Source organism: Protopterus annectens, chromosome 8.part0, assembly GCF_019279795.1.
Source record: "Protopterus annectens isolate FY-2018-M chromosome 8.part0, PAN1.0, whole genome shotgun sequence".
In the NCBI taxonomy this organism is placed as follows: Eukaryota; Metazoa; Chordata; order Ceratodontiformes; family Protopteridae; genus Protopterus; species Protopterus annectens.
Genome location: NC_056741.1, coordinates 169,896,174 through 169,920,011, shown reverse-complemented (window position 1 = coordinate 169,920,011; position 23,838 = coordinate 169,896,174). Strand labels below are relative to the sequence as shown.

At 37.7% G+C, this 23,838-nt stretch overlaps 1 protein-coding gene across 1 annotated transcript in view; it reads right to left on the bottom strand.

Annotated features, from left to right (window-relative positions):
• The window catches only part of LOC122808690 (alpha-2-macroglobulin-like), a 1,814,690-nt gene that overhangs the window by 1,714,967 nt on the left and 75,885 nt on the right, over positions 1-23,838 (bottom strand). Inside the window, exon 2 of the mRNA XM_044079678.1 lies at positions 1,149-1,335. Within this exon, the coding sequence (XP_043935613.1) occupies positions 1,149-1,335 (187 nt within the window). The remainder of the gene's footprint in view (positions 1-1,148; positions 1,336-23,838) is intronic.

Below are 23,838 nucleotides of genomic sequence, written 5' to 3'. Positions count from 1 at the left end.
TCTGACCTGTGAGCAATGGCTAAACAGCTGAAAGAACTAGAGAGTAAGAGAGAGAACTGACCCTAAACCACTCAAACCAAACCCCCCCCATAATTCTTTTTGGCTTCTCAGGCTCATTAGTTTATCCATGGTGCCATCAGCATGGACATACATGCTGTATCTTTGTGATTCAGTTATGTATAAGGCTTAATATTTATATTCAACATACATCAGCTTATCAAAGAGTTAAAAAAATCATCTAGTATAATTATTTATCTTCAATTTTCAGTTTAGGTAAATGCATACAAATATTGCATAGTTTTAATATCTATAACTACTCACTGTGTGCAAATGTGAAAATTTCCCATATCGAAAGTATTTCTTTAAACTCTTCACTTACAATATAGCAACACATGCCAATTACCTCCTGGTCATATTTTTATCATGCTGTGGCATCTCCAATAGTTAATTATACAATGACTCCCTATTAACACTTGAAAATGTGCACACTGATTGGCCAGTCCAACCAGCGTGCCCATTGTAAATCCCACAATATACCAATGGAAAAAGGTCTGGTCATCTGGACTTTTTTCTGTTGGTATAAAGTGCCCCAAAACCTTTTTTTTTACAATTAAAAAAAAGAGAAAATGGAGCAACTGAGACTTTTGTTTCTCCGTTGCTTCTGTTTCAAAGGATTGATGTACTGGGTATGTGTGGGAATGCAAGTCCCATATGCATGCGCAGTACATCAAAACGAAAAAGCAGTATACCACCAGCCACGGAATAACAGTAATGTGCCATTATACAAAGACATTATTTAAGAAAAGTAAGTATTTTTTTCTTAAATAATGTCATCGTATAATAGCAATAACCGACTCTGTGGTTGTGGTATATTGAAGATTTACCCATGGTTGCCTTTGTTTAATCACTTGGGCTTTGCCCTCATGATTAAACCACACCAACCATGGGTAAATCTTCAATATACCACACCACATTGTCAGTTATTGCTTAAATGGTGCTGCTTGTTAGTGTGATTACAATATATCACCATCACCTGAATAATTTAATATTATAAATTCTAACAGGGCAGTTTACATTTTGTAATGGATATTGCATGTTGTAATTAATGGATAAAGTGAGGTACCATAACACATAACTGTTATTCTTACCTTTAAATTAATGCACTTATACCAGTTGGGGTCACCATGGACACGTTCTGAAAGCAAATTGATGCGAGTATTTATGGTCAGTAAGGTGGATTGGAAGATGATATCTTCAAGCAGGTTGATGAAGTGGAAGCAAACGTTTGTATCGGTGCCTATTGTTATCATATTTGGAAAAACTACCAAAAATTGCCTAAAACGCAAAATAAATGTAAAAATAAAATGAGTTACTCACAAGAGAAAACTGTCTCAATTGTCTTCTATGTACAGTAGCATGCCACAAATTAAAAGGTTAGCATGTGATCTGAAGTTCTCATAACTTATCATTCTGCTTTGATTTGACAGGATCTGTGGCTTGATTCTTGAGCACAGTACAAAAGACAAAAATTCTGGGTATTGACTGTAATGCTGTATCTGGGAGAATGATGTCTGTTTACACAATGTATACTATGACTGCATCCTCAGGACAGCTTAACACATTACATTTTCTCAAACTGCAGACCTCAAACACCCCCCACCCCCCATAACTTTCATGATTACTAGCCTTTCCAAAAATGTCCAGCTCCTTTCCAAGCAAAAATATACACATTTTTTGTGAAATAAAACTAAAGAAATATTCCAAAAGTGGTTGGGAGTTGCATCCTGTAGTGAGCGCTTCTTGTCACAGATCTAGTACTTATAACTGACGTGTGTAACATCAAAGAGCTCTGTCTTCAGGACTTTTAGGACAGATTCGCCAGCTATGCCATTTTGATGAGCTCTTGTTAGAATATGCTTGAGATCATCATGGTACTAAAGGACTAGAGGTCACAGTCCACTTATTTTTGCAAGTTTGGACAGAGAACTTAGAAGCTACAATACAAATGTCATTCAGAGCACAATCTAGGAATCTAATCTATGAACAAAACATTTCAGTCAAGGACAACAATCGAGTGCCAGGTGATACTGCTTATCTTGTACGTTTGAGGTATGTTTAAGATAATTATGAAACATGACTCACTAACGTATTCCTAATCTATGCAATAAGTTACCTCTACTGGCACAAATGGCTACCTTTAAGGCTAGTCTAGATGACTAAATGGGTAGACACAAATTTACAACAGGGTTATCATGTGCAGCTCTGCTAGATTTGGAATATAAGCACTTTTAAGTGCTTGAAAAGGGTCAGCTTAAAGCTATGTATGGCTAGGCATTTTATGGCCCATGTGATCATATGCCTTGCATGTTCCTAAGCATTAAAGTAGTGACTAAAATTCTGAAATATAAATTATAATAGCCCTACAGAAATACCTGAAGACAATTAGAGGGATATACTTTGGTGTAATGACCTTATCTTTCCCTACAGAAATACCTGAAGACAATTAGAGGGATATACTTTGGTGCAACAACCTTATCTTTCCCTACAGAAATACCTGAAGACAATTAGAGGGATATACTTTGGTGTAATGACCTTATCTTTCCCTACAAAAATACCTGAAGACAATTAGAGGGATATACTTTGGTGTAACAACCTTATCTTTCCCTACAGAAATACCTGAAGACAATTAGAGGGATATACTTTGGTGTCATGACCTTATCTTTCCCTACAAAAATACCTGAAGACAATTAGAGGGTTATACTTTGGTGTAACGACCTTATCTTTCCCTACAGAAATACCTGAAGACAATTAGAGGGATATACTTTGGTGTAACGACCTTATCTTTCCCTACAGAAATACCTGAAGACAATTAGAGGGATATACTTTGGTGGAACGACCTTATCTTTCCCTACAGAAATACCTGAAGACAATTAGAGGGATATACTTTGGTGTAACGACCTTATCTTTCCCTACAGAAATACCTGAAGACAATTAGAGGGATATACTTTGGAGTAACGACCTTATCTTTACCTACAGAAATACCTGAAGACAATTAGAGGGATATACTTTTGTGTAACAACCTTATCTTTCCCTACAGAAATACCCGAAGACAATTAGAGGGAAATACTTTGGTGTAACGACCTTATCTTTCCCTACAGAAATACCTGAAGACAATTAGAGGGATACACTTTGGTGTAACGACCTTATCTTTCCCTTCAGAAATACCTGAAGACAATTAGAGGGATATACTTTGGTGTAACAACCTTATCTTTCCCTACAGAAATACCTGGAGACAATTAGAGGGATATACTTTGGTGTAATGACCTTATCTTTCCCTACAGAAATACCTGAAGACAATTAGAGGGATATACTTTGGTGTAACGACCTTATCTTTCCCTACAGAAATACCTGAAGACAATTAGAGGGATATACTTTGGTGTAACGACCTTATCTTTCCCTACAGAAATACCTGAAGACACTTAGAGGGATATACTTTGGTGTAATGACCTTATCTTTCCCTACAGAAATACCTGAAGACAATTAGAGAGATATACTTTGGTGTAATGACCTTATCTTTCCCTACAGAAATACCTGAAGACAATTAGAGGGATATACTTTGGTGTAACGACCTTATATCTTTTCTAGCTTTAATGATTAATACAAAAAGCTATTTGCTCTTCCAAAACAACTTAGGCTTATTTGTAGTGATATCTCAGGTGTATGTGGGCATCCACAAAATAGTGAAGCTCTTCTCCTGATTTTGCATACTTGTAAAAAACACCTAAGAAGTGAATAGGTTGAGTGAGATTGTACTCTGTAGCAACCTGCTAAAAGGATTTGTATGTAAACAAACTCTGTCTTTATAAATCATAAATAGTTGGGGAAGCAAACTATGCTAGCAGTTCTGAAATTCCTATAGCTAAAGTAACTGCTACTAAGAAAATGGGTCTTGCAGGATAAATATTTAAGTTCTCTAGACAAGGCTTTTTAAGAAGTTGGTAATATGCGTTTCTCAAGCAAGAAATAAATATTCCAAGATCTACATGGGAAAAAAAATCTTGTCCAAAGTCTTTGCAGACTTTAAGGGAAATTGACGCTGTTTAGTGTTGAACTTGACCAACTTTCTTTGAACTCTGCTATTAGATTTGAGTTGCAAACAGTCTTACAACATCTGGGTACTGCTGGGATTAGTCATTATCTACGAGAGACTTTGCATTTTCAAAATTTGGGGGCTTTTTCTTCACCATGACTACTGACTGTCAGTCTCCCCCCTACCAAATATTGTACTCATTGTCCCTTTACTGTGACAACTGACAGGGATCATAATTTGGCAGCCAGAGTTTTTCCTTATTTACAGTTCTAACACTATAGCACATGCCATGTAATACACTCCAGGAACTGGCATGCAGTCAGCACCAGTGCGGATATATCACTCACCTCTGAAAACGAAATAACTCAGGTGTGCAAAGTCCACTGACCAGGCAACAGCATTTCTCCTTACCATCAGAATGTATACCCTGAGCGTGCACCCCCACACTCTGTTCATGAATAGTGATGAGCTGAGCTGCACCCCCCACACTCTGTTCATGAATAGTGATGAGCTGAGCCTGCACCCACACACTCTGTTCATGAATAGTGATGAGCTGAGCCTGCACGCCCACAGTCTGTTCATGAATAGTGGTGAGCTGAGCCTGCACCCCCATACTCTGTTCATGAATAGTGATGAGATGAGCCTGCACCTCCACACTCTGTTCATGAATAGTGATGAGCTGAGCTGCACCCCCCACACTCTGTTCATGAATAGTGATGAGCTGAGCCTGCACTCCCACACTCTGTTCATGAATAGTGATGAGCTGAGCCTGCACCCCCACACTCTGTTCATGAATAGTGATGAGCTGAGCCTGCACCCCCACACTCTGTTCATGAATAGTGGTGAGCTGAGCCTGCACCCCCATACTCTGTTCATGAATAGTGATGAGATGAGCCTGCACCTCCACACTCTGTTCATGAATAGTGATGAGCTGAGCTGCACCCCCCACACTCTGTTCATGAATAGTGATGAGCTGAGCCTGCACCTCCACACTCTGTTCATGAATAGTGATGAGCTGAGCCTGCACCCCCACACTCTGTTCATGAATAGTGATGAGCTGAGCCTGCACCCCCACTGACTGTTCATGAATAGTGATGAGCTGGCGATGCTGTAGCACTCCTCCATTCCCCTGCAACTATTTCAGATGCCAGAGCTACTAAGCATATTTGGATAATTTTGGTTATAGTCAGAGGATTCTCCTTCCATGCTAGCTGAGCTGGTTATTATGTCATTTTAGTCATTTATGTTATCTTCATGATACATTGTTAGTATCACCCCCCCCCCCCCCACCAGCATGAAGGTCTGGACTGAACTAGAGACTTTTAAAAAAAAGCAGGAAATGAAGCCTGAAGTAGTTTGGCTCATTCTCAATTCATCAACCTGCTGGAACCCAAGCATGAGTTTGATTTGTGCTTGCACTAGCTTGTCAGCCCGTCCCTTGTTACAATCCAAATGAACCAAGATCCACCAGGGGCTTTGGTGCTGGAGAAGTCAGGGAGAGAGGGGGTGGGAAAGAGTGTCTTAATAAAGATACACTTCCAGTGGTGATGATCTGTTATAACCACAGGATAGGGTTCTAGCAAAATTATGATGTCTGAGGGGAAGGCTGGAATGAGCTGACATTGCATGTGGTGATGCACATGATGTCATTGGCTCTGCCCTCTTAGGGTGTACCAAACATCCCCCAACCACCACTTGTGTGATCCCAGCTCCAGAGATTAATACCAGGAACATTTAAAGATAAATGATGCACCCAGGCAGCTGGTGATCCACTGCAGACACGCAAGTGAGGGGCAGAATATTGCTACTAGACTGACATAAAGGGAATATATAATACTAATGATGAAGTTTATTCACATGAAAGTGAAACAAGCAATGAGGTACAACAAATACAGGGCAGTGGAGAAAATAATAAAAAACATGTAATTACATTAGGAGTATAGATATACTGTATGTATGTATATATAATATATATATATATATATATATATATATATATATATATATTATATATATCTATACATACATGTATGTATATACAGGGAGAGAGAGTCCTTGTGGCTACAATCTTTACTCAAAAAGTGATGTAAGAGAATAATATACAGTCTGAAGATGTGAAGATGGAAAATGCCTCACAATCATTATAATCATTTCATCATAAACAGAATAAAAGGGCTAAACGTCCATAGGCCCATCACAAAACATTGTGGAGTTGAAACCATTCATTATAATGATTGTCTAAATTTTCCTTAAATGTTTTATTATTATGGCTGATCTTAGCCCCTGCTGACATTCTGTTCCATATCTTAACTATTTATTGTAAACCAGAAGGCTGCCTTTTGTTTTCTGCTCATGGTTTTAACTAAACTGCATTCAAAGTTGTGGTTTAAATGGTTCAGACTAGAGTATGGACTCCCACTATGAACATTCCACTCCAAAGTAACAGATTTGCCCTTTTAGCCAGTCAGCACACTCATTATTCTGCTCTACTCAAGCACCTTAACTGTCTCCCCAGACAAAATAGACCACTATTAGAACTTCGTACATTTATACTCAGAATACTCACACTTGGCCACTGCCTGCATCTATAATCTAAACTAATTATCAAGAGAACCATTCTATACTCTCTGCAAACACCTCAGACAATGGACGATTACATTATACAGCCATATTTTTCTATTCTTTAAGGGGAAGAGAAAGAGCATTAGCCATGATTGATCACCCATTTGGAACCACTTCCTACCTGAGATAAGACCACAAACTACTTTATAAGACTTCAAATCAAAACTTAAACACCACTTAAAAACTGACTCAGTCTGCATCTATTTCAGAGCCAGAGTCTACGCTATAACCAGCACACTGCCAGTGACATCCATCAAAGCCCACCTGTAACCCAGGCTGTAAATCAACGATGTAAATATTGTACCTATCGCACTAACTTTTTGATTCTAAGTAAGCAATCAGAAATACACATACTTATTGTTAATATGTTATTGTGCACCAACAGTTAATACTTTGTGTAATAAGGTAGTCAGTCTGTTACTAATTATTAATGTTTTTATTTGTTCCCCTGGAGCTTGGGTTGTGACTGGAATGAGTAACTTAACCAGCCTACCAACCCTGTTATGGAAATACACAAAAATAGATGAAAGTGTCAAGAATGCCACCTGGCATTTTTATTTAATTCCAAGCTATCAAAGACATATTCTTAACCTTCTAGAATAGGAAAATAACTCCTCTAATATGGCTATAACCCGTGTAATATGCAAAAACAGGGAAAGGAAGTGGAGTTTTTACAATATGTTTTTGTATTTAGATGGTCTACTCCTGAAGCCACGTTTTGTCACATACATCTCTACAGCTTTTCCAGTTTGTAACATTTGGTCTTACAGTGAGGGGCACAAAAGGAGTGACCAAACTCTGACTTTATCAGCCACACTAATGAGTAATGTGAGTATGTTGAGTGAGGTTCTGGATGTAATAAATCTAAATATGAAATGCACTGTTTTAGCTTTCTACATACAATTTATTTGCCTGACTTTTTAAAGTTTAACTCTTTATATATTGGAATACCAGAATCCGTAGATAGGTGAATCCATTCTATGTTTCCGTTATTAATTTGGTATGGATACTTAAAGTTAACAGGAGCAAATGCCTCGTGTAGGGATTTAGAAACTAATTTTAAACATTACACTGCCAAATTACCTACAGAAATCATCAAAAAAAGACGATAACACATATTCTCATCTTTTACAGTATTACAAAAAAGTAACCCCTGCCATATCTCTCAGCCTGCTAGCACAAAAACTCTGAACAAAATTTAAAATAATAGGGGAACAAAGTAACAAAATAGAGACATATTTTAAGTGTTGCTTTTACAAACTTAGAAAGTTGCTACAATAGTACATTTTGTGTCAGCATGTACATTCTGAAGTATACAAGTCCAAAATTCAAATATGTGTCATTATTCAGTGACGTCAAGCCTCACTGATTTGCCAGAAAACCACCAATTATATGAGGACCAGACCAAAAGGAGAAACTTTTTTTGGTCTCCCTTCGAACATCATTTAACTGACCCAGCTTCCCAGTGCCTCAAATCCATTCTGGGTCTACCCCTGCAGACTTATTAATGGTATTGCTGACACCAGTCAGGGATCCTAAGAGCATTCTGGGGCTTGGCCATCTTTGCATCTCTCCTGAGTGAGATCTTTATATACTTTCCCCTCTCCCTTCTCCATCTTCTGTCCTCATCAGTTGCACTCAAGGGCAATTCCCCTCTTTGGACCATGGCTCCCCTATGAGAGCATCATCAAATTCCCTCTCACCCAGGACAGGCACTGCCATCCCTCTTTGCCACTCCATCAGTCATCCCAGCCACTAATCATGCTCAGGGATTTATCCCATTATGCCATGGAATGGCTTTTTCAACAGTTATTTGATCTCTCTGAAATAGGTGATGTTTCTTTGAGCAAACAAGAGTAGTAACTACAAAAAAAAAAGATCAATCTGTGTTAATGCACATATTATTTAATAAAGCCAGTGACAAAATGTTAAGGTGCACTGGCAACCATGTATTTGATGACGTGGGAGAAATGAGAACATTTTTTTTTTTTACTCAAAGATTGGAATAAGAGTAACAAGCCTTACTGAAGTGATAACAGGCTTAAAAAACAGGCAGTTTTAGAATCCATGGAACAATATTAAGCATCTCTGATATGGAGGGAAATAGTTTCTTCTTTTTATGCATCATCCCTTGCTTATTTTGTAAGTACAGAAATAGGCAGAATGTGAAAGCTGATTAGTTGCTAACTGCATTCTTAATCTATCTTTCAGATAAAAATATTTAGAGAAAAGGTCTGTGTTTCATTGTTAAATGCACTTTAATGAGTAACAGGGCGATGTATGACAGCCATTCATGTCTCTGGCTACTGTATGCAGAAATTATATACAATAGTGTGAATGAGTGTAGCAGTTATATGGGTCTCTCAATATTTCTCTTTTGAGGTGTTTACTGTGATAGACTTTATATTTAAATGACAGTATCCAAAAGGCCATGCCCACACACTCCTGTGGACTCATGCACATGACTAACAACAGCTGCAGACAGATGCAGACTCTCTAGCAAAGTTGTGTGCACTTAAGAATATTTGCAGAGATTTATATCACTCAGGGCTGAGTTTCTGTTTGTAGTAGGCCTGTTGTTTACTGTCTCTTCCACTATATTTTCCAACTGTGGGCATTCCGAGCCTAATCTAATCCTTGCTGCGATCTGTAAATTTGTACTAAAACTGTGATTGTGCCGTCTGAGCCAATCTATAGTCGCTGTTTGCAAGAAACCAGTTCTTATTGTAGCTGCTTTTAATGTCTTTTGCACTTATCATCTGCTGTCTGCTGCAGGTATTTGGAGCCTTATTCCAGTCTTAGCTGTAGACTACAGATTGTGTCATCACTGTACTAATCTGCTGTTGTGATACCTAGGCAAATTGGTAGTCACTTCTTTACATATCCATTTGTTGCTGCTACATTTATTACAGACCTTTGCACCCTTCATTTATAGATACTGGACATATATAATTTGTGGTAGTGAATGACTTGAGACATACCTCCTTGGATCCTATGAAGAGGGACATAATGGAACACTCATAATAAGCATCTGGTGTAAAACTATATTGACCAATATTGGGCAATATCCTCCAATCACTAAGCTGAGAAGTTTTTACACTTTGTTGTTTTCTAGATGCCAAATTATAGTCATGGCCTAATCTGCTATGTAGACAGCTTAATGGGTTAAGGGCAAGACGGAATAGCAGAGGTGACAGGGAGTAAACCTGGAATATCCCCCTTTTTATTTTATCCCTGGAATAATCAAGTTTTTCTTTATTGTGGCCTGCCTCTGTTTCATGGTCACTGTAAAGTAGCTGATCAGTGTAGGGTGTATCTTATATATTTTTAAGCACTCTTTTATCCGTGAAGGTGGGATACTATCAAATGCTTTTTGTAGTCAATCCATGCCATACTTAGATTCTTCCCCTTTTTACAGTTCTCCATTATGATTTTATTTAGCAACAGATGACCCTTTCTTCCATATGACTTTCTTTTATTACCCTTTTGTTCTATTATCATGACTGAGTTTTCTTCTAAATGACTATAAACTCTGTCGGCATCAATTCTGGTGTTTAGTTTATACGTACTTGGAAGGCAAGTTATTATCCTATAATTTTTAGGGTAGGTTGGAAGTTCATTTGTAAGTAAGAGCATTGTTTTTCCTGTTGTTAGCCAGGTTGGTGTCTGTTCAGGGTGCGCATATAAATAGTTCTTACTCATGGCTAAATCTTTGTGCAAAGATGTTAATACTTTTAACCAGAAGTTAGGTACTGCATCTGAGCCTGGTGTTTTCCAGTTAGAGGCTTTTCTTAACTTTGCTTCAATCTGTCTGGCTGTTACTTTATCCCATTTCATATCCTGTACCTTTGAACTTCTTATACTTTCTTTAACTTCTTCTATTGATTTAGCATCATTATGCTCTACAGGATCATCATAAATACTTCATCAAAATGTATCTATTTCTTCCTTTTGGGTGGTCTTTTAATTACTTTGACCTTGTTTTCCAATTCTCTATAAAACTTTTTGGGGTCATCAATAAATTGCTTATTTTGTACTTTTCCTCTATATTTATCTGTGTATCTTCTAAGTTTTTCTGCCTTTGCTGATATTTTTAATTTATTATTTGCGATAGTGAATAATAAATCCTGATCAGTTATAATACTGCACATTGCTTTTATTCTGTCTATCTTTCTGAGTATTTTTGTTGATCTGTTCTGTCTTCGATACTCTAACAGTGACACTTCTTGTCTTAACTGCTTTATAGTTTTCTCTAGTTGATACTTCCATAATGGTATTCAATTTTTTTCCTTCCTTTCCTTTACTACCCTGTGTTCTTGGGGTAGAATTTATCTGTTATTAATTCAGCTGCACAGTAATGTTATATCACATGGGTTTGTATGGACAGTCCTAATTACTGTGTTCATTTGTTTTATCAAACTTCTAACCTTTTGGGTTTTATTGACCTTCTGTGGCCTATTTCTTTCATTGATCTTAATATATCTATCTGTCTCTATTAAATCAAGCAACTCTTCTCTTAGCTCATTTTCTTCTAAACTGAGGACACTTTTTTTTTGTTGTCTATTTTCTGTGGGCATTCTGTAGAAAGTTTGATAGCATCTTCGTGTGACACATTCTGTTCAATTTTATCCTGTGTCCTCTGCCGCTCTGTCATATGGGAATTCACTGGCCTATCATTCCTCAACATTGACTGCTCCAGAGTTGCCACAGTTTCCTGTTCCTTCTCTTGCTGTCCAACTTCAAGTGAACATTTATACTAGTTTCCTGTGGGAGGCTCCAAAATATCTTCATATGGCAACTGTATGGTTGCTTCCCATTCCACTGATTTCTCCTTAATTTATATGTCTTTTGCTCTATCCTGCTGCAGTGCTTTATGAGTTAAATTTTCTACACTAAATCCTTTACTTCACAGGTACTCCATGACCTCAGTTTCTATTTCTGTAACTTCTCCATTGCCAACCTTCTTTTCCACTTTTTCTCTTTGTCTTCTTATTTTTTGTATTGTAAAGTTTTCCATGTCTGGATTCCTTTGTCTGTATTTCTCTTCAAGTATCTTTGGTGCTGCTCTTTTTATATTGATTAGTTTTGCTTTCTCCTTTGCATAAATATTGCACCATATTAAATCTCTTTTTCTTTCCCATGTCCATATTTCTTCTTCATATGCCTCCTGATCTTCCTGTTTCTCCTTACTTTGGAGACTTGTACCATCATACTGTGATGTAACCTGCATTAGACCTTCCACAGCAAATTCTTCACTTTGCAGGCACTCCATAACTTCAACTTCTATTTTTTTTACTTCTACTTTTCTAATTTTCTTTTCTGCATCCCCTCTTTGTGATATTATTTTCTTTATTGTGAAGTTTTCCATATCTGGTTGCCTTTGCCTATATTTCTCTTAGAATGTCTTTAGGGCTGCCTTTTTTTGTATTGATTAATTTAGCTTTCAACTTTGCATTGCACCATATCAAATCTCTCTTTCTTTCCCATGTCCATATTTCTTTTTTTATACTTTTCAAAAATCTCTAGTTTTGTTGTTTATTATTTTCACACTTCCTCAGATGCTTCTTTTTCCAAACAGATCAAAGTTTCTTGGTCTATATAATGTTTTTCACAAATCTGTTGCATTAATGAACACAAATTTTTATTTGAGGCTCCAGACAGTTTTTCTTGTGAAAGTATTTTTCTTCCCTGTAATTTCTCTCTTAATCTTTTTGTATATCTTTCATCTGGAAATTCTGGCCTTTTTGCATAATAGTAACAATAAAGAATTTCTTTCTTATTTTTTTTTTTATTTTATTTTATTTTACATTTGTTTACCAGGATAGTCCGACTGGACACAGGTCCATTTAAAGCGGAGGCCTGGGGAGAAAAGCTCCATAACATTTTAGTTCCAGTTTACAATAAGTTCACAAATCAAATGTTCAGACACAGATTATGTACAATTTCTGATAAGTTCAGAACATTACAATAAGTTCAAGCCTCAGATGATCAGATATAGATTATGTACAATGTATGATAAATTCACCACTTCAAATGTTCAGGTATAGATTATGTACAGTTTACAATAAAGTTCAGCAGATTGAAATAAATTATTGTACAGTGTCAAACGATATACTATATATATATCAGACAGTGAGAGTAGAAATTGTGGTCACAAGAGATATGTTTGAATGTTATGTGATGCATAGGCATATCCATTTATTCATGAGGTGGACTTTTAGAGAGCTTTTAAAGATATTGGATGATGTAGCAGAGGTAAGGTTAGGGGGAAGGTTATTCCAGTTTCTTGCTATGCTGTGAGAGAATAGGGCTTGTCCTGCGTAGTTGTTGGCTTTGGTGATAGACAAAAGTGTTTTTTCTGAAGAGCGTAGGGGATGATTTGATGTATGCTTGGTTACTAACTGACTAAGAGATGGGGTTTTGAGTGGATAGTTCAAAATATTGTAGGCAATTGTTAGTTGATGATAGTTGGTTAGCTGGGGTAGTTCTAGCCATTGCAGTTTACGTAGTGCAAGACAATGGTGTGATTTGTAGTTGGATTTAGAAGCAAATCTGACAATTTTATTGTAGCATGACTGAAGTTGTTCAAGGTCCTGTTTTCTTATGTGTGTTAGGATTGGAGCGGCGTACATTAGAGTAGATAGAAGGTGTATTTGGGAAAGTGTCACGTGTGCTTGGTCAGTTAGGAATTTTTTGTGTCCATACAGTGTCCCTAATTTTTTTGTGGACCTTTTTTATGGTTTGTGCTATATATACATCAAACAGTAGTTTGTTGTCTATTTCCACGTCAAGGAGCTTGGTATGGTTTGTGGGTAAGATGTTGGTACCATTTTTGGCAGTGATTGTAAAAGGTTGGTTGATGGATTTAGATTTGTTAGGTGTGAAAATGAGTAGTTTGGTTTTGTTGGGATTAAGGATTAGTTGTATCTGGGTAATCCAGTTTTCTACTGAGGTGAAGGAGTCTTGAGTAAGTTTTTGAAGGGTTGTGAGTGATGGTGCAGAGCAGATGAGAGTGGAGTCATCTGTGTATTGTATGAGAGAGGCATTTTAGGTGGAGGACTGGAGGTTGTTAGTGAAAATGGAAAAAAGTAGGGGTCCTAATATTGAACTCTGTGGGACTCCTATGGTTGTAGGTAGTAGTGGTGATAGTGTATTGTGCCACTGAACAGACTGCTGTCTGTCTGATAAGTAGCATTTAAACCATGCAATAGTGGAAGGGGCAAAGCATAGGGAGGACATGGAGTCCAGTAGCATTATGTGTGACACCATGTCAAATGCCTTGGATAAGTCAAGAAATATTGCTGATACGAAATTGTTATTATTTCTGTGATGGTTCACTATGTTTGTAAAGGTCAGAAGAGTGGTAGTAGTGCTATGGTGTTGTCGGAAGCCATTTTGAGTGGGTGACAGTAGGTTGTTAGAGTTTAGGAATTGCACAATTTGGGAGTGTATACATCTTTCAAGTATTTTGGATAAGGGGGATAGAATGGCTATTGGCCGGTAGTTGGAGAACTCATAACAGTTTCCTCCTTTGTGAAGAGGGATGATGTTAGATACTTTCCATAGTTTAGGGATGTAGGCTTCCTGTATGGAGTGGTTTATTAGGATGGATACTGGGTATTTGAGGGAGTCAGCTGTCATTTTTAGGAAGTCAGCAGGTAGGTTGTCTGCAGCAAGGGTGGTGGGTTTTAGGTTTTTCTAGGAGTTTTTAATAGTACTGGTGAGGACAGGAGAGAGTGTGAGAGAGGGGATATTGTTAAGGGGCTTGCTAGGTGGGTTTGGGTGGTAGGTTTTGGGGATCTGATAGGACAGTGATAGAATTGTTTGAGTGAAGTGTTGGTTAAATTGGGATGCAATGTCTGTGGTATTATTATTGGTGGTGGGAGTTGGGGTGGATGTTTTTCCAGGGTTGAGTAGGGAGTTGATGGAATTCCAGAATTTTTGTGGGTCTCTTGTATGCTTAGTATGGCTGGTGAGGAAATAGTTTTGTTTATTGAGTATGGTTTGTCTTTTTGCTTGGTTTCTTAGTTTTTGGTAGTTTTGTTTGGTTAGGTTGGTATTGTCTTTTTTCCAGGATCTCCATGCTCTGTCTCTGGATTTTAATAGGGCTCTTGTGTCCCTGCTTAGCCATGGAGCATAGTTTGACTTGACTCTGATCTTTCTAATGGGTGCAGCTGAGTTGAGGATGCTAGTGAAAGTGTTGTTAAAGTAGTCTATGGCTTGGTCTAAGTCTAGTGATAGTAGTGGATTCCATTTACAGTGTTTTAGGGTGTGGCTTAGTTCCTGTGTATTTAGTTTTCTTTTATCTCTGACTTGTCTAAAGATAATTGGGTTGGTTATGTTGGAGCGTTTTCCCAGGAGGAATGTAGGGAGGTGGTCACTCAGGGTGTCTGGTAGACATCCAGTGTGATAGTAATGTTTTGGGTAGTTTAGTAGTGTCCAGTCTAAAAACGATTGCTTGTGTGATCTTTTGTCTACATTAGTAGGTTCTAGAATGAACTGGGTAAAGCCAAAGAGATTAATATGGCTGGTGGGGTTGTTGGAGTTGCAGGCTAACCAGTTTGTGTTCAAGTCACCTAAGAGAATGGTGTTATTGGGAAGTTTGACTGAGATCCATTGTAATAATTCTTCTATGGTGGGAGAGTTATTGCCTGGGGGGATGTAACTACAGATTATGTTGATTTTCTTGGTATTGTTTATGGCTAGAGTTGAGATTATGGTTTCTACGTTTTGAAATGCTGGGGGTGGAATTTCTAGGGGTTTTAATTTGAGTATGTTTTTAAAGAGTATGGCTACTCCTCCTCCTCCCTTTTTGTTTGGCCTGTCCTGCCTTATAATGTTATATCCTGGTGGTAGAATTTCTTTGTTTTGGATGGTGGTTTTTAGCTAGGTTTCAGTGATAGTTAGTATATCTGGGGAGTAGTGTGTTATGAAGGCTTGGAAATCTGGAAGTTTGTTTGTCAGACTTCTGGTATTTATGTTAATGATTAGTAGGTCTGACTTTTGTTTGGGTGGGAGTAGGGGGTTGTTTGGTCCTGCATTTGGGTGAATGTCTCCTGATATGAGCAATTTTCTTGTGATCAGTAATATGTGTTTTATATTTTGTGTTGTTTTATGTGGTATTTAACTGATATCTTACAGGTATGTGTTGTTGTTGGTTGTGTTTTGTAGATATAGAACATTAGGCTGTCTTGAAATTGTGTAGCTGTAATGGGGAAATGTGTGTGAATGTTTGGTTTAGTGTATGCTTGTGATGAATGGTGAATTGTATTATGTAGTGAGGTGATAGAATGAGTGGATGTGAAGTATGTTAAAGTTATCAGCGCTAGTAGTAGGCCTCCTAAATAGTCCACTCTATCATCTTTATGGCTCTTCTTTGGCCTATCGATTTTTGTGGATTGCTACTTCCTTCAACAATGGGGGGGGGGGGGTCATCCTCCCCCTGGACCTGGCCTAGCCCCATTGTAGGAATCTTTCCATATTTTGAGGATTCTACATTGTCATTTTTTCCAGTCCTGGCACCAGTGCACCTACCAGGATTGGGCACTTTTTTATCCTGGGTCTTGTGCACCCAGCTAGCTTTTTTAATTTTTGACCTACTTCTGTCCATGATATATGATATATCGGTGTCACCTTGGTGAGATTTTGTGAAAAACAGGGTCCACCTCATGAAGGTACTAACCAAGACTTGATGAATTCAATTTTAGCAATACTACTCTCCTTTGCTTGGTGACTTATCATCTCTCCATATGTGGCTTCTGTATATTGGCCAGGATATTTTCCTTTCCTATAGTACCTTTTTAGGCACTGTCAGTCTCCTCAAATTACATACATAGCCAATCAAAATGAAAACTCTATAAACGTAACACTGCTCAATTCTAGAAGTATAAACAAGAAGTTTCACTACTTACAGGATTTCCTGACTCTTGAAAATATAGATATATCTTTGTAGTTACTGAAACACAGTTTCAGAATAGTAATACCCCCTCCTCCCAGAGTGCAAGGTTTCAATGTTTATGACTCTTTCAGTCCCAGTGCAGAAAATGATGGTGTTACTGGAAGAATCATGACTGTATTCCTAAGAAGCCATCTCACCTCTAGACTCATAGGCCAGGACAAAGACCTTCAACACGTTCATATCCTTTTCAAGGTAAATGGAACTCTGTACCATATCATAGCCAACTGCCATACCTCCATGTCACCTGCTGTCCATGAAGCCTGTCTAAACAAACTGAAATCCTCCCTGCACTGACCATAACATTATTATCTTGGGAGACTTCAACTATCCCTCCATTAACTGGGAAACTCACACCACCTCAAATAAATATGCACAAAGATTCCTGGACTTTGTTAATGACAGCTTCCTAGACCAACTGGTTCAATTCTCAACTAGGGTTTAAAAATATTAGACATGGCTGTCACCAATATAGCCACCAATGCTCCACACTTACAGTTACCATTTTACTGGTCCAATCTGACCACAGTTTGGTAACTCTCACTATGAAGGTAAAACCTGATTTTCCACAAAACCCTTCTATCTTTACAGACCACTCTAAGGTAAACCTAATCCAGCTAACCTGTGACCTAATGAAGTTTAAGCTGCTACCTCACCTCTATGACCCCATCTTAAATGCTGCCACATTTGTGGATAATTTCTGTGCCTGCCTCAAAGCATACATCAAGGCATCTGTCCCAATAAAACATAAATACACTACCAAATTCAGGAATAAATCTCTATGGTGGAATCCTGGTATAAACAGACTATACAATAAGAAAAAATAAACTCATAGCCTATGAAAGCAAAATTTAATACCCCATTATCTGGAGATAAACTTAAAACAAGATAAACAAAGAACTCAGAAACAAAATCAAATTCTGCAAAAGTAAGTGTGAATTGAGAACCACTGCATCTGCTAAGAAAAGCCACAAAGCCTTCTTAAGCTAAGTCAGAAACCTTAGAGGTATTGCCCAGCAAAGTTAATGCATAACACTAACACTAACTTGTCCAGTGAGGAAATAATGAACGTATTAGTAGACAAATTCAGTTCTAACTTTATTCCCCTATCTCCCCATAACTTAACTTTCCCCAGCTTATTAACACACACACACACACACACACACACACACACACACACACACATGCACGCACGCATGCATGCACGCACGCACACACACACACACACACACACACACACACACGCACGCATGCATGCACATCACTCGCACACACACACACACACATACACACACACACACACACACACACACACACACACACACACACACACACACACACACACACATAAGCACATACACACAAGCACACACGCGCACCAGAGCGGGTCCTGAATGCTCTCTCTCCAAGGCCAAAACACTTGTGCTACGAGTTCTGATAATGTGCCAGGCTGCCTTCTTGTCAGCAGCAGACACTGTCTGGTCGATTTGCTACTAAGCCTATTCAGTCTCGGCCTTTCCACTGCATTCATGCTAGAGCAATAGAGAGCTGTTTTCATCAATACAATTCACAATGGGGGATCCACTAGTGATCCCAGAAGCTGTAATCCTATAAAGCTCAGCAGCCTTATCTGCAAAATGATGGAATGAATCATTATGGTCCTTATTAACAAGGACTTAGGTAGACTACAATCTCTGCAACCAAGCCAGTTTGGGTTTGTTAAAGGCAAATCCTCCTGCCTCATGAACCTAGATGGCTTCTTTGAGTAAGTCATCAATATATTAGACTCAAGTAGAATGGTTTACAATACCTACTTGGAAATGGAGACATTCTAACATTATTAATAAGTGAATAAAACTAAATGTAAATCCCTATGTTATCTCTACCTCTCTCTGATTCATTTCTGTGCCATGTAGCACATTGGGAAAGGAGCACCCTTCAGCACTCATTGTTTCTATAACAGTTATGGGTTTTACAGGATGGGGTTGCTAGCCCAAGCCCCAATCCTCCTTGGAGGGTGGACTCCACACTCACATGCACACACTCACATCTAAAGCCAGTTTAGAGTGTCCAATCCATGCATGTCTTTGGATTGTGGGACGAAATGGGAGCACTCAGAGGAAACCCATGTGAAAGCAGGGAGGACATGCAGACTCCACACATAAGACCTCCCAGCTGAGAATCGAACCTGAGAACCTCTTTCTGTGAGTCAACAAAGCTAATCACTGCACCACTGTACCACCCCCTATGTTACCTGCCAGATAAAAAAAAATGGTTATGGGACAGAACACAGTCTATTAGTGTGTCAGGCATGCTTTCCTTGAAATGAGTAGCTACCAGTGGTGTTCCCTAAGGAGTGGTCCTAAGACTACGTCTCATTGGCAATCACTTCTCTGACATCAAGACTGACATCAATGGCCTCCGGTTGATGAGGTTTGCAGTTGACTACAAACTTGGAGCTGTCATTAACTCCACATCTAACTTTCATTTTCTTCAGAAGGAAATAACATGCACCAATCAGTAGTACTGACTTGATCATAGCCTACAACTAAATACCAAGAACTGTATCATTTTGTCTTTTGGTAAAACTGGATGCCTATGTACCTACCACAAAGGTAACACCCCTTTGAAAGCTGACTCAGTCCTTAGTGACATGGGCAGTCTCCGTAACAACAAACTATCCTTTGATAGGTTAATAGACATGTACTAGGTTAATGACCACAAGGACCTTTTTAAGCCCAGCCATGTATCCCAAATCCCTAATAAGTTCTGTTATCCTTGATAAGTGTAAGCAGGGGCTTGTGGGAGATTAAACATTTACAAGTAGATGCATGTATCCAGTGTCATCAGGAAATCCTTCTACCTTGCCTGATTAAACACCAGGGGTATTTCTTCCATATCTAAGGAAGTTATCATCCCTCTCAACTCCTCCCTCATCAGGCCTATAGCAGAATACACTGATCCCTTTGGTATATACTTGGCTATACTTCCAAGTCTTCCTTAAGCTACCTAGAATAAGTGTTCTGTCTCTTTTATGTTTCTTACAGACTCGTGAAAGGTGTACTCTGCCTATCCTACAGAACCTAAAAGGATCCAGTCCTAGGCAACCTCATCAGTCATGTCATTCGGTACATACAATTTGGAATATTGTGGCAATGCTTCTAACTCTCTTCTCAGTTAACAGAGTAATAGTAATCTATGACATTATTCTAAGAACTATTTGCCCATTTATTTATATATTTATTTATTTTTGATTTGTTAACTAAGTAAATGAGATGGTCCAAGGACTTTTTGGTTCTGGCCAGAAATGCAATTACAGCAGTTTGTCAACAAGCTTTACATAAAATACATGTTGTATAGCTAGGAAGGTATAATCAAATTAATTGTTCTCAAATGTAACATGGATTTGTCACAATCCACATACCCAAAATGCATTTTATTAGCAAAAATATAGTACTGTACAATGCTTTTAAGAAATAACTTTAATTGTCCATTCCACTGAAAATATGTGGTGAGAAGTATGTGTGAGTGAGTCATGGTGTTTGTACCAGAGAATGAAAATGCTCATACATGGAAAAACAATCCCAGACGAATACAACATAAACTCCAAAAAATGCAAAACACAGACAGAATCAAGTAACTAAGGTGGAGTGGAAATAAATATCTTTACCACGAAGATATCTGCTTAGACTTCTCCATGATAAGTTGATTCCACCGGTGTTTTTCATTCATGGTGTTTGTACATGTGGATTATTAAATTCACTACTCCCACAATAACTTGAACTCTCTGAACTAGATTTTATTGCTGAGTATGTTACCACTGATAAGCATCCTTGACTCCATCCATCCATCCATCCAAAACCACTTTTTTCTCATATTTTGCACATGGGGTTGGGGTGTCACTTCAACAGTGACAACCAACTAGAACCAGAAGGTGGCTAGCCCTGCCATTGTACTTCTTCCACACTACACACTCACATCTATGGCAAGGTTAGAGTGTCACATCCAACTACTGCATGTTTTTGGAATGTGGAAGGAAACTGGAGCACCTGGAAGAAACCCATGCAAACACAGGGAGTGCACACAGACTCCGCACAGAACCAGGAGACCTATTGCTGTGAGTTGACAATGCTATCTGCTGCATCATTGGTAGACGCCACTGAACAGCCTGACATTAATTTTGCAAAAAATGATTATTATTGCAGTTGTGGAACTGAAGTAAGAAGGGTTACTACTGTAGTCGTGGAAATGAAGTAAGAAAAGTTACTATTGTAGTTGTGGAACTGAAGAAAGAAGGATTACTATTGTAGTTGTGGAGCTGAAGTAAGAATTATTACTATTGTAGTGGTGGAACTGAAGTAAGAAGGATTACTATTGTAGTTGTCGAACTGGAGTAAGAGAGATTGCTACTGTACTTGTGGAACTGAAGTAAGAAGGATTACTATTGTAGTTGTGGAACTGAAGTAATAAGGATTATTACTGTACTTGTGGAACTGAAATAAGAAGGATTACTACTGTAATTGTGGAAGTGAACTAAGAAGGATTTCTACTGTAGTTGTGGAACTGAAGTAAGAAGGATTGCTACTGAAGTTGTGGAACTGAAGTAAGAAGGATTACTTCTGTACTTGCGGAACCAAAGTAAGAAGGATTACTATTGTACTTGAACTGAAGTAAGACGGATTACTATAGTACTTGTGGAACTGAAGAAAGAAGGATTACTATTATACCTGTGGACCTGAAGTAAGAAGGATTACGATTGTAGTTGTGGAACTGGAGTAAAAAAGATTACTACTGTACTTGTGGAACTGAAGTAAGAAGGATTACTAATGTACTTGTAGAACTGAAGTAAGAAGGATTACTAATATATTTGTGGAATTGAAGTAAAAAGGATTACTATTGTAGTTGTGGAACTGGAGTAAGAAGGATTACTATTGTACTTGTGGAACCGAAGTAAGAAGGACTACTATTGTACTTGTGGAATTGAAGTAAGAAGGATTACTATTGTAGTTGTGGAACTGAAGGAAGCAGGATTACTATTGTACTTGTCGAAATGAAATAAGAATTATTACTATTGCAGTGGTGGAACTGAAGTAAGAAGGATTACTATTGTAGTTGTGGAAGTGACGTAAGAAGGATTACTATTGTAGTTGTGGATCTAAAGTAAGAGGGATTACTATTGTAGTTGTGGAACTGAAGTAAGAAGGATTACTACTGTAGTTGTGGAATTATAGTAAGATGGATTACTATTGTATTTGTGGAACTGAAGTAAGAAGGATTAGTATTGTAGTTGTGGAACTGAAGTAAGAAGGATTATTATTGTAGTTATGGAACTAAAGTAAGAAGGGTTACTATTGTAGTTGTGGAACTGAAGTAAGAAGGATTACTATTGTAGCTGTGGAACTTAAGTAAGAAGGATTACTACTGTAGTTGTGGAACTGGAGTAAGAGAGATTGCTACTGAACTTGTGGAACTGAATTAAGAAGGATTACTATTGCAGTTGTGGAACTGAAGTAATAAGGATTACTACTGTAATTGTGGGACTGAACTAAGAAGGATTACTATTGTAGTTGTGGAACTGAAGTAAGAAAGATTGCTATTGTAGTTGTGGAACCGAAGTAAGAAGCATTACTTCTATACTTGTGGAGCCAAAGTAAGAAGGATTACTATTGTACTTGAACTGAAGAACTGAATCTAAAAAGCTGTCCAAAGCAAAAATGCAAAATACTGAATCCTTCAAAGAAAATTGTTTTCAAACTTGTTTGGATTAATGCAAGCATATAGTCGTGTTTTCTATTAGGTGCAGAAGCTAAAACATAGCAATAGGCATAAATAATATTAACTGTTAATAATAGAGAAAAAGTTTTCTTGGCAATTCAGAACAGACCTTATGACTCAACTCCACTCACCATAAATATTTACAATATAAAAAAAATATTTAAACATGTATAAGTTGTGTAGTGAAAATGCTGAATACAGAAAAGAGCTGAAATTGTGATAGTGGGCAGTAGAACTAAAGTGTGATGTATAACTTAGTTTAACTACCCTATGTCTCTGCAGCACTTACACATAGTATTTGGAAGTTATGCAGTAAACATTTTTTTTCAGTGCAAAGTTTAAAGTTATGTAGTTACCTGATGTTCTCAAGAATGTTATTTCAGCAGACTGCAGCATGTTTTATAAATGCTCTTTCTGTAGAAGTTAGTTTAAAAGTAAGTCAGCAGTTTGCTGTTCTCTGGTAAATAGTACACTAAGGCTGTGTTTTGCACATTATTTAATAAAAAGATGACAGACTGATACTGGTCGGCATTCCCCTTTCTTTAGGATATTTTAGTAGAGTTTATCTATTGTTTTCCAAATCTATAAATTAAATTATTTTTGTTTTCATCCTTTTGAAAAAGTGTTATGTTATTGGGATATATTAATGCAATAACTGGTAGCACATCTCCCAGCCTGGAAAGGAGTGTATTGACAGCAACAGTTTGTCTTACCTGTGCTGCAAGCTGATTTCTTTTGGTGTGTATGAAATCTTAAGTTGCATCAGCACATTATTAGCAAGTTTTCTAATATTTAAGTGACAGCTTGATTTTACAATATTTTGTTGCTATGTCAGTTTCATTTCATTTTATTTATTTATAATAAATTCTGTTAGCTGTTTTCAGACTCCCTGCATTACAAATGATGCCAAAGGTTACTAAAAGCATACTTCTTTTAGACTGCTGTATGAGAAAGATTACTTCACTTTGATATAGTTTAAGAACATAAGCACTGTTGTTCCTGCATGGTACAGTGGTAGAGAATCAGACTCTGAGGAAGAGGTATGTGAGTTTGAGGCCCAAGGGTTCTATCTATTCATTCTTTTTACATTTGTGGAACTGAAGTAAGAAGGATTGCTATTGTAGTTGTGGAACTGAAGTAAGAAGGATTACTATTGTATTTGTGGAACTGAAGTAAGACGGATTACTATTGTAGTTTTGGAAATGGAGTAAGGAGGATTACTACTGTACTTGTGGAACCAAAGTAAGAATAATTATTATTGTACTTGTGGAATTGAAGTAAGAAGGATTACTACTATAGTTATGGAACTGGAGTAAGAAGGATTGCTATTGTACTTTTGGAACCGAAGTAAGAAGGATTACTATTGTACTTGTGGAACTGAAGTAAGACGGAGTAC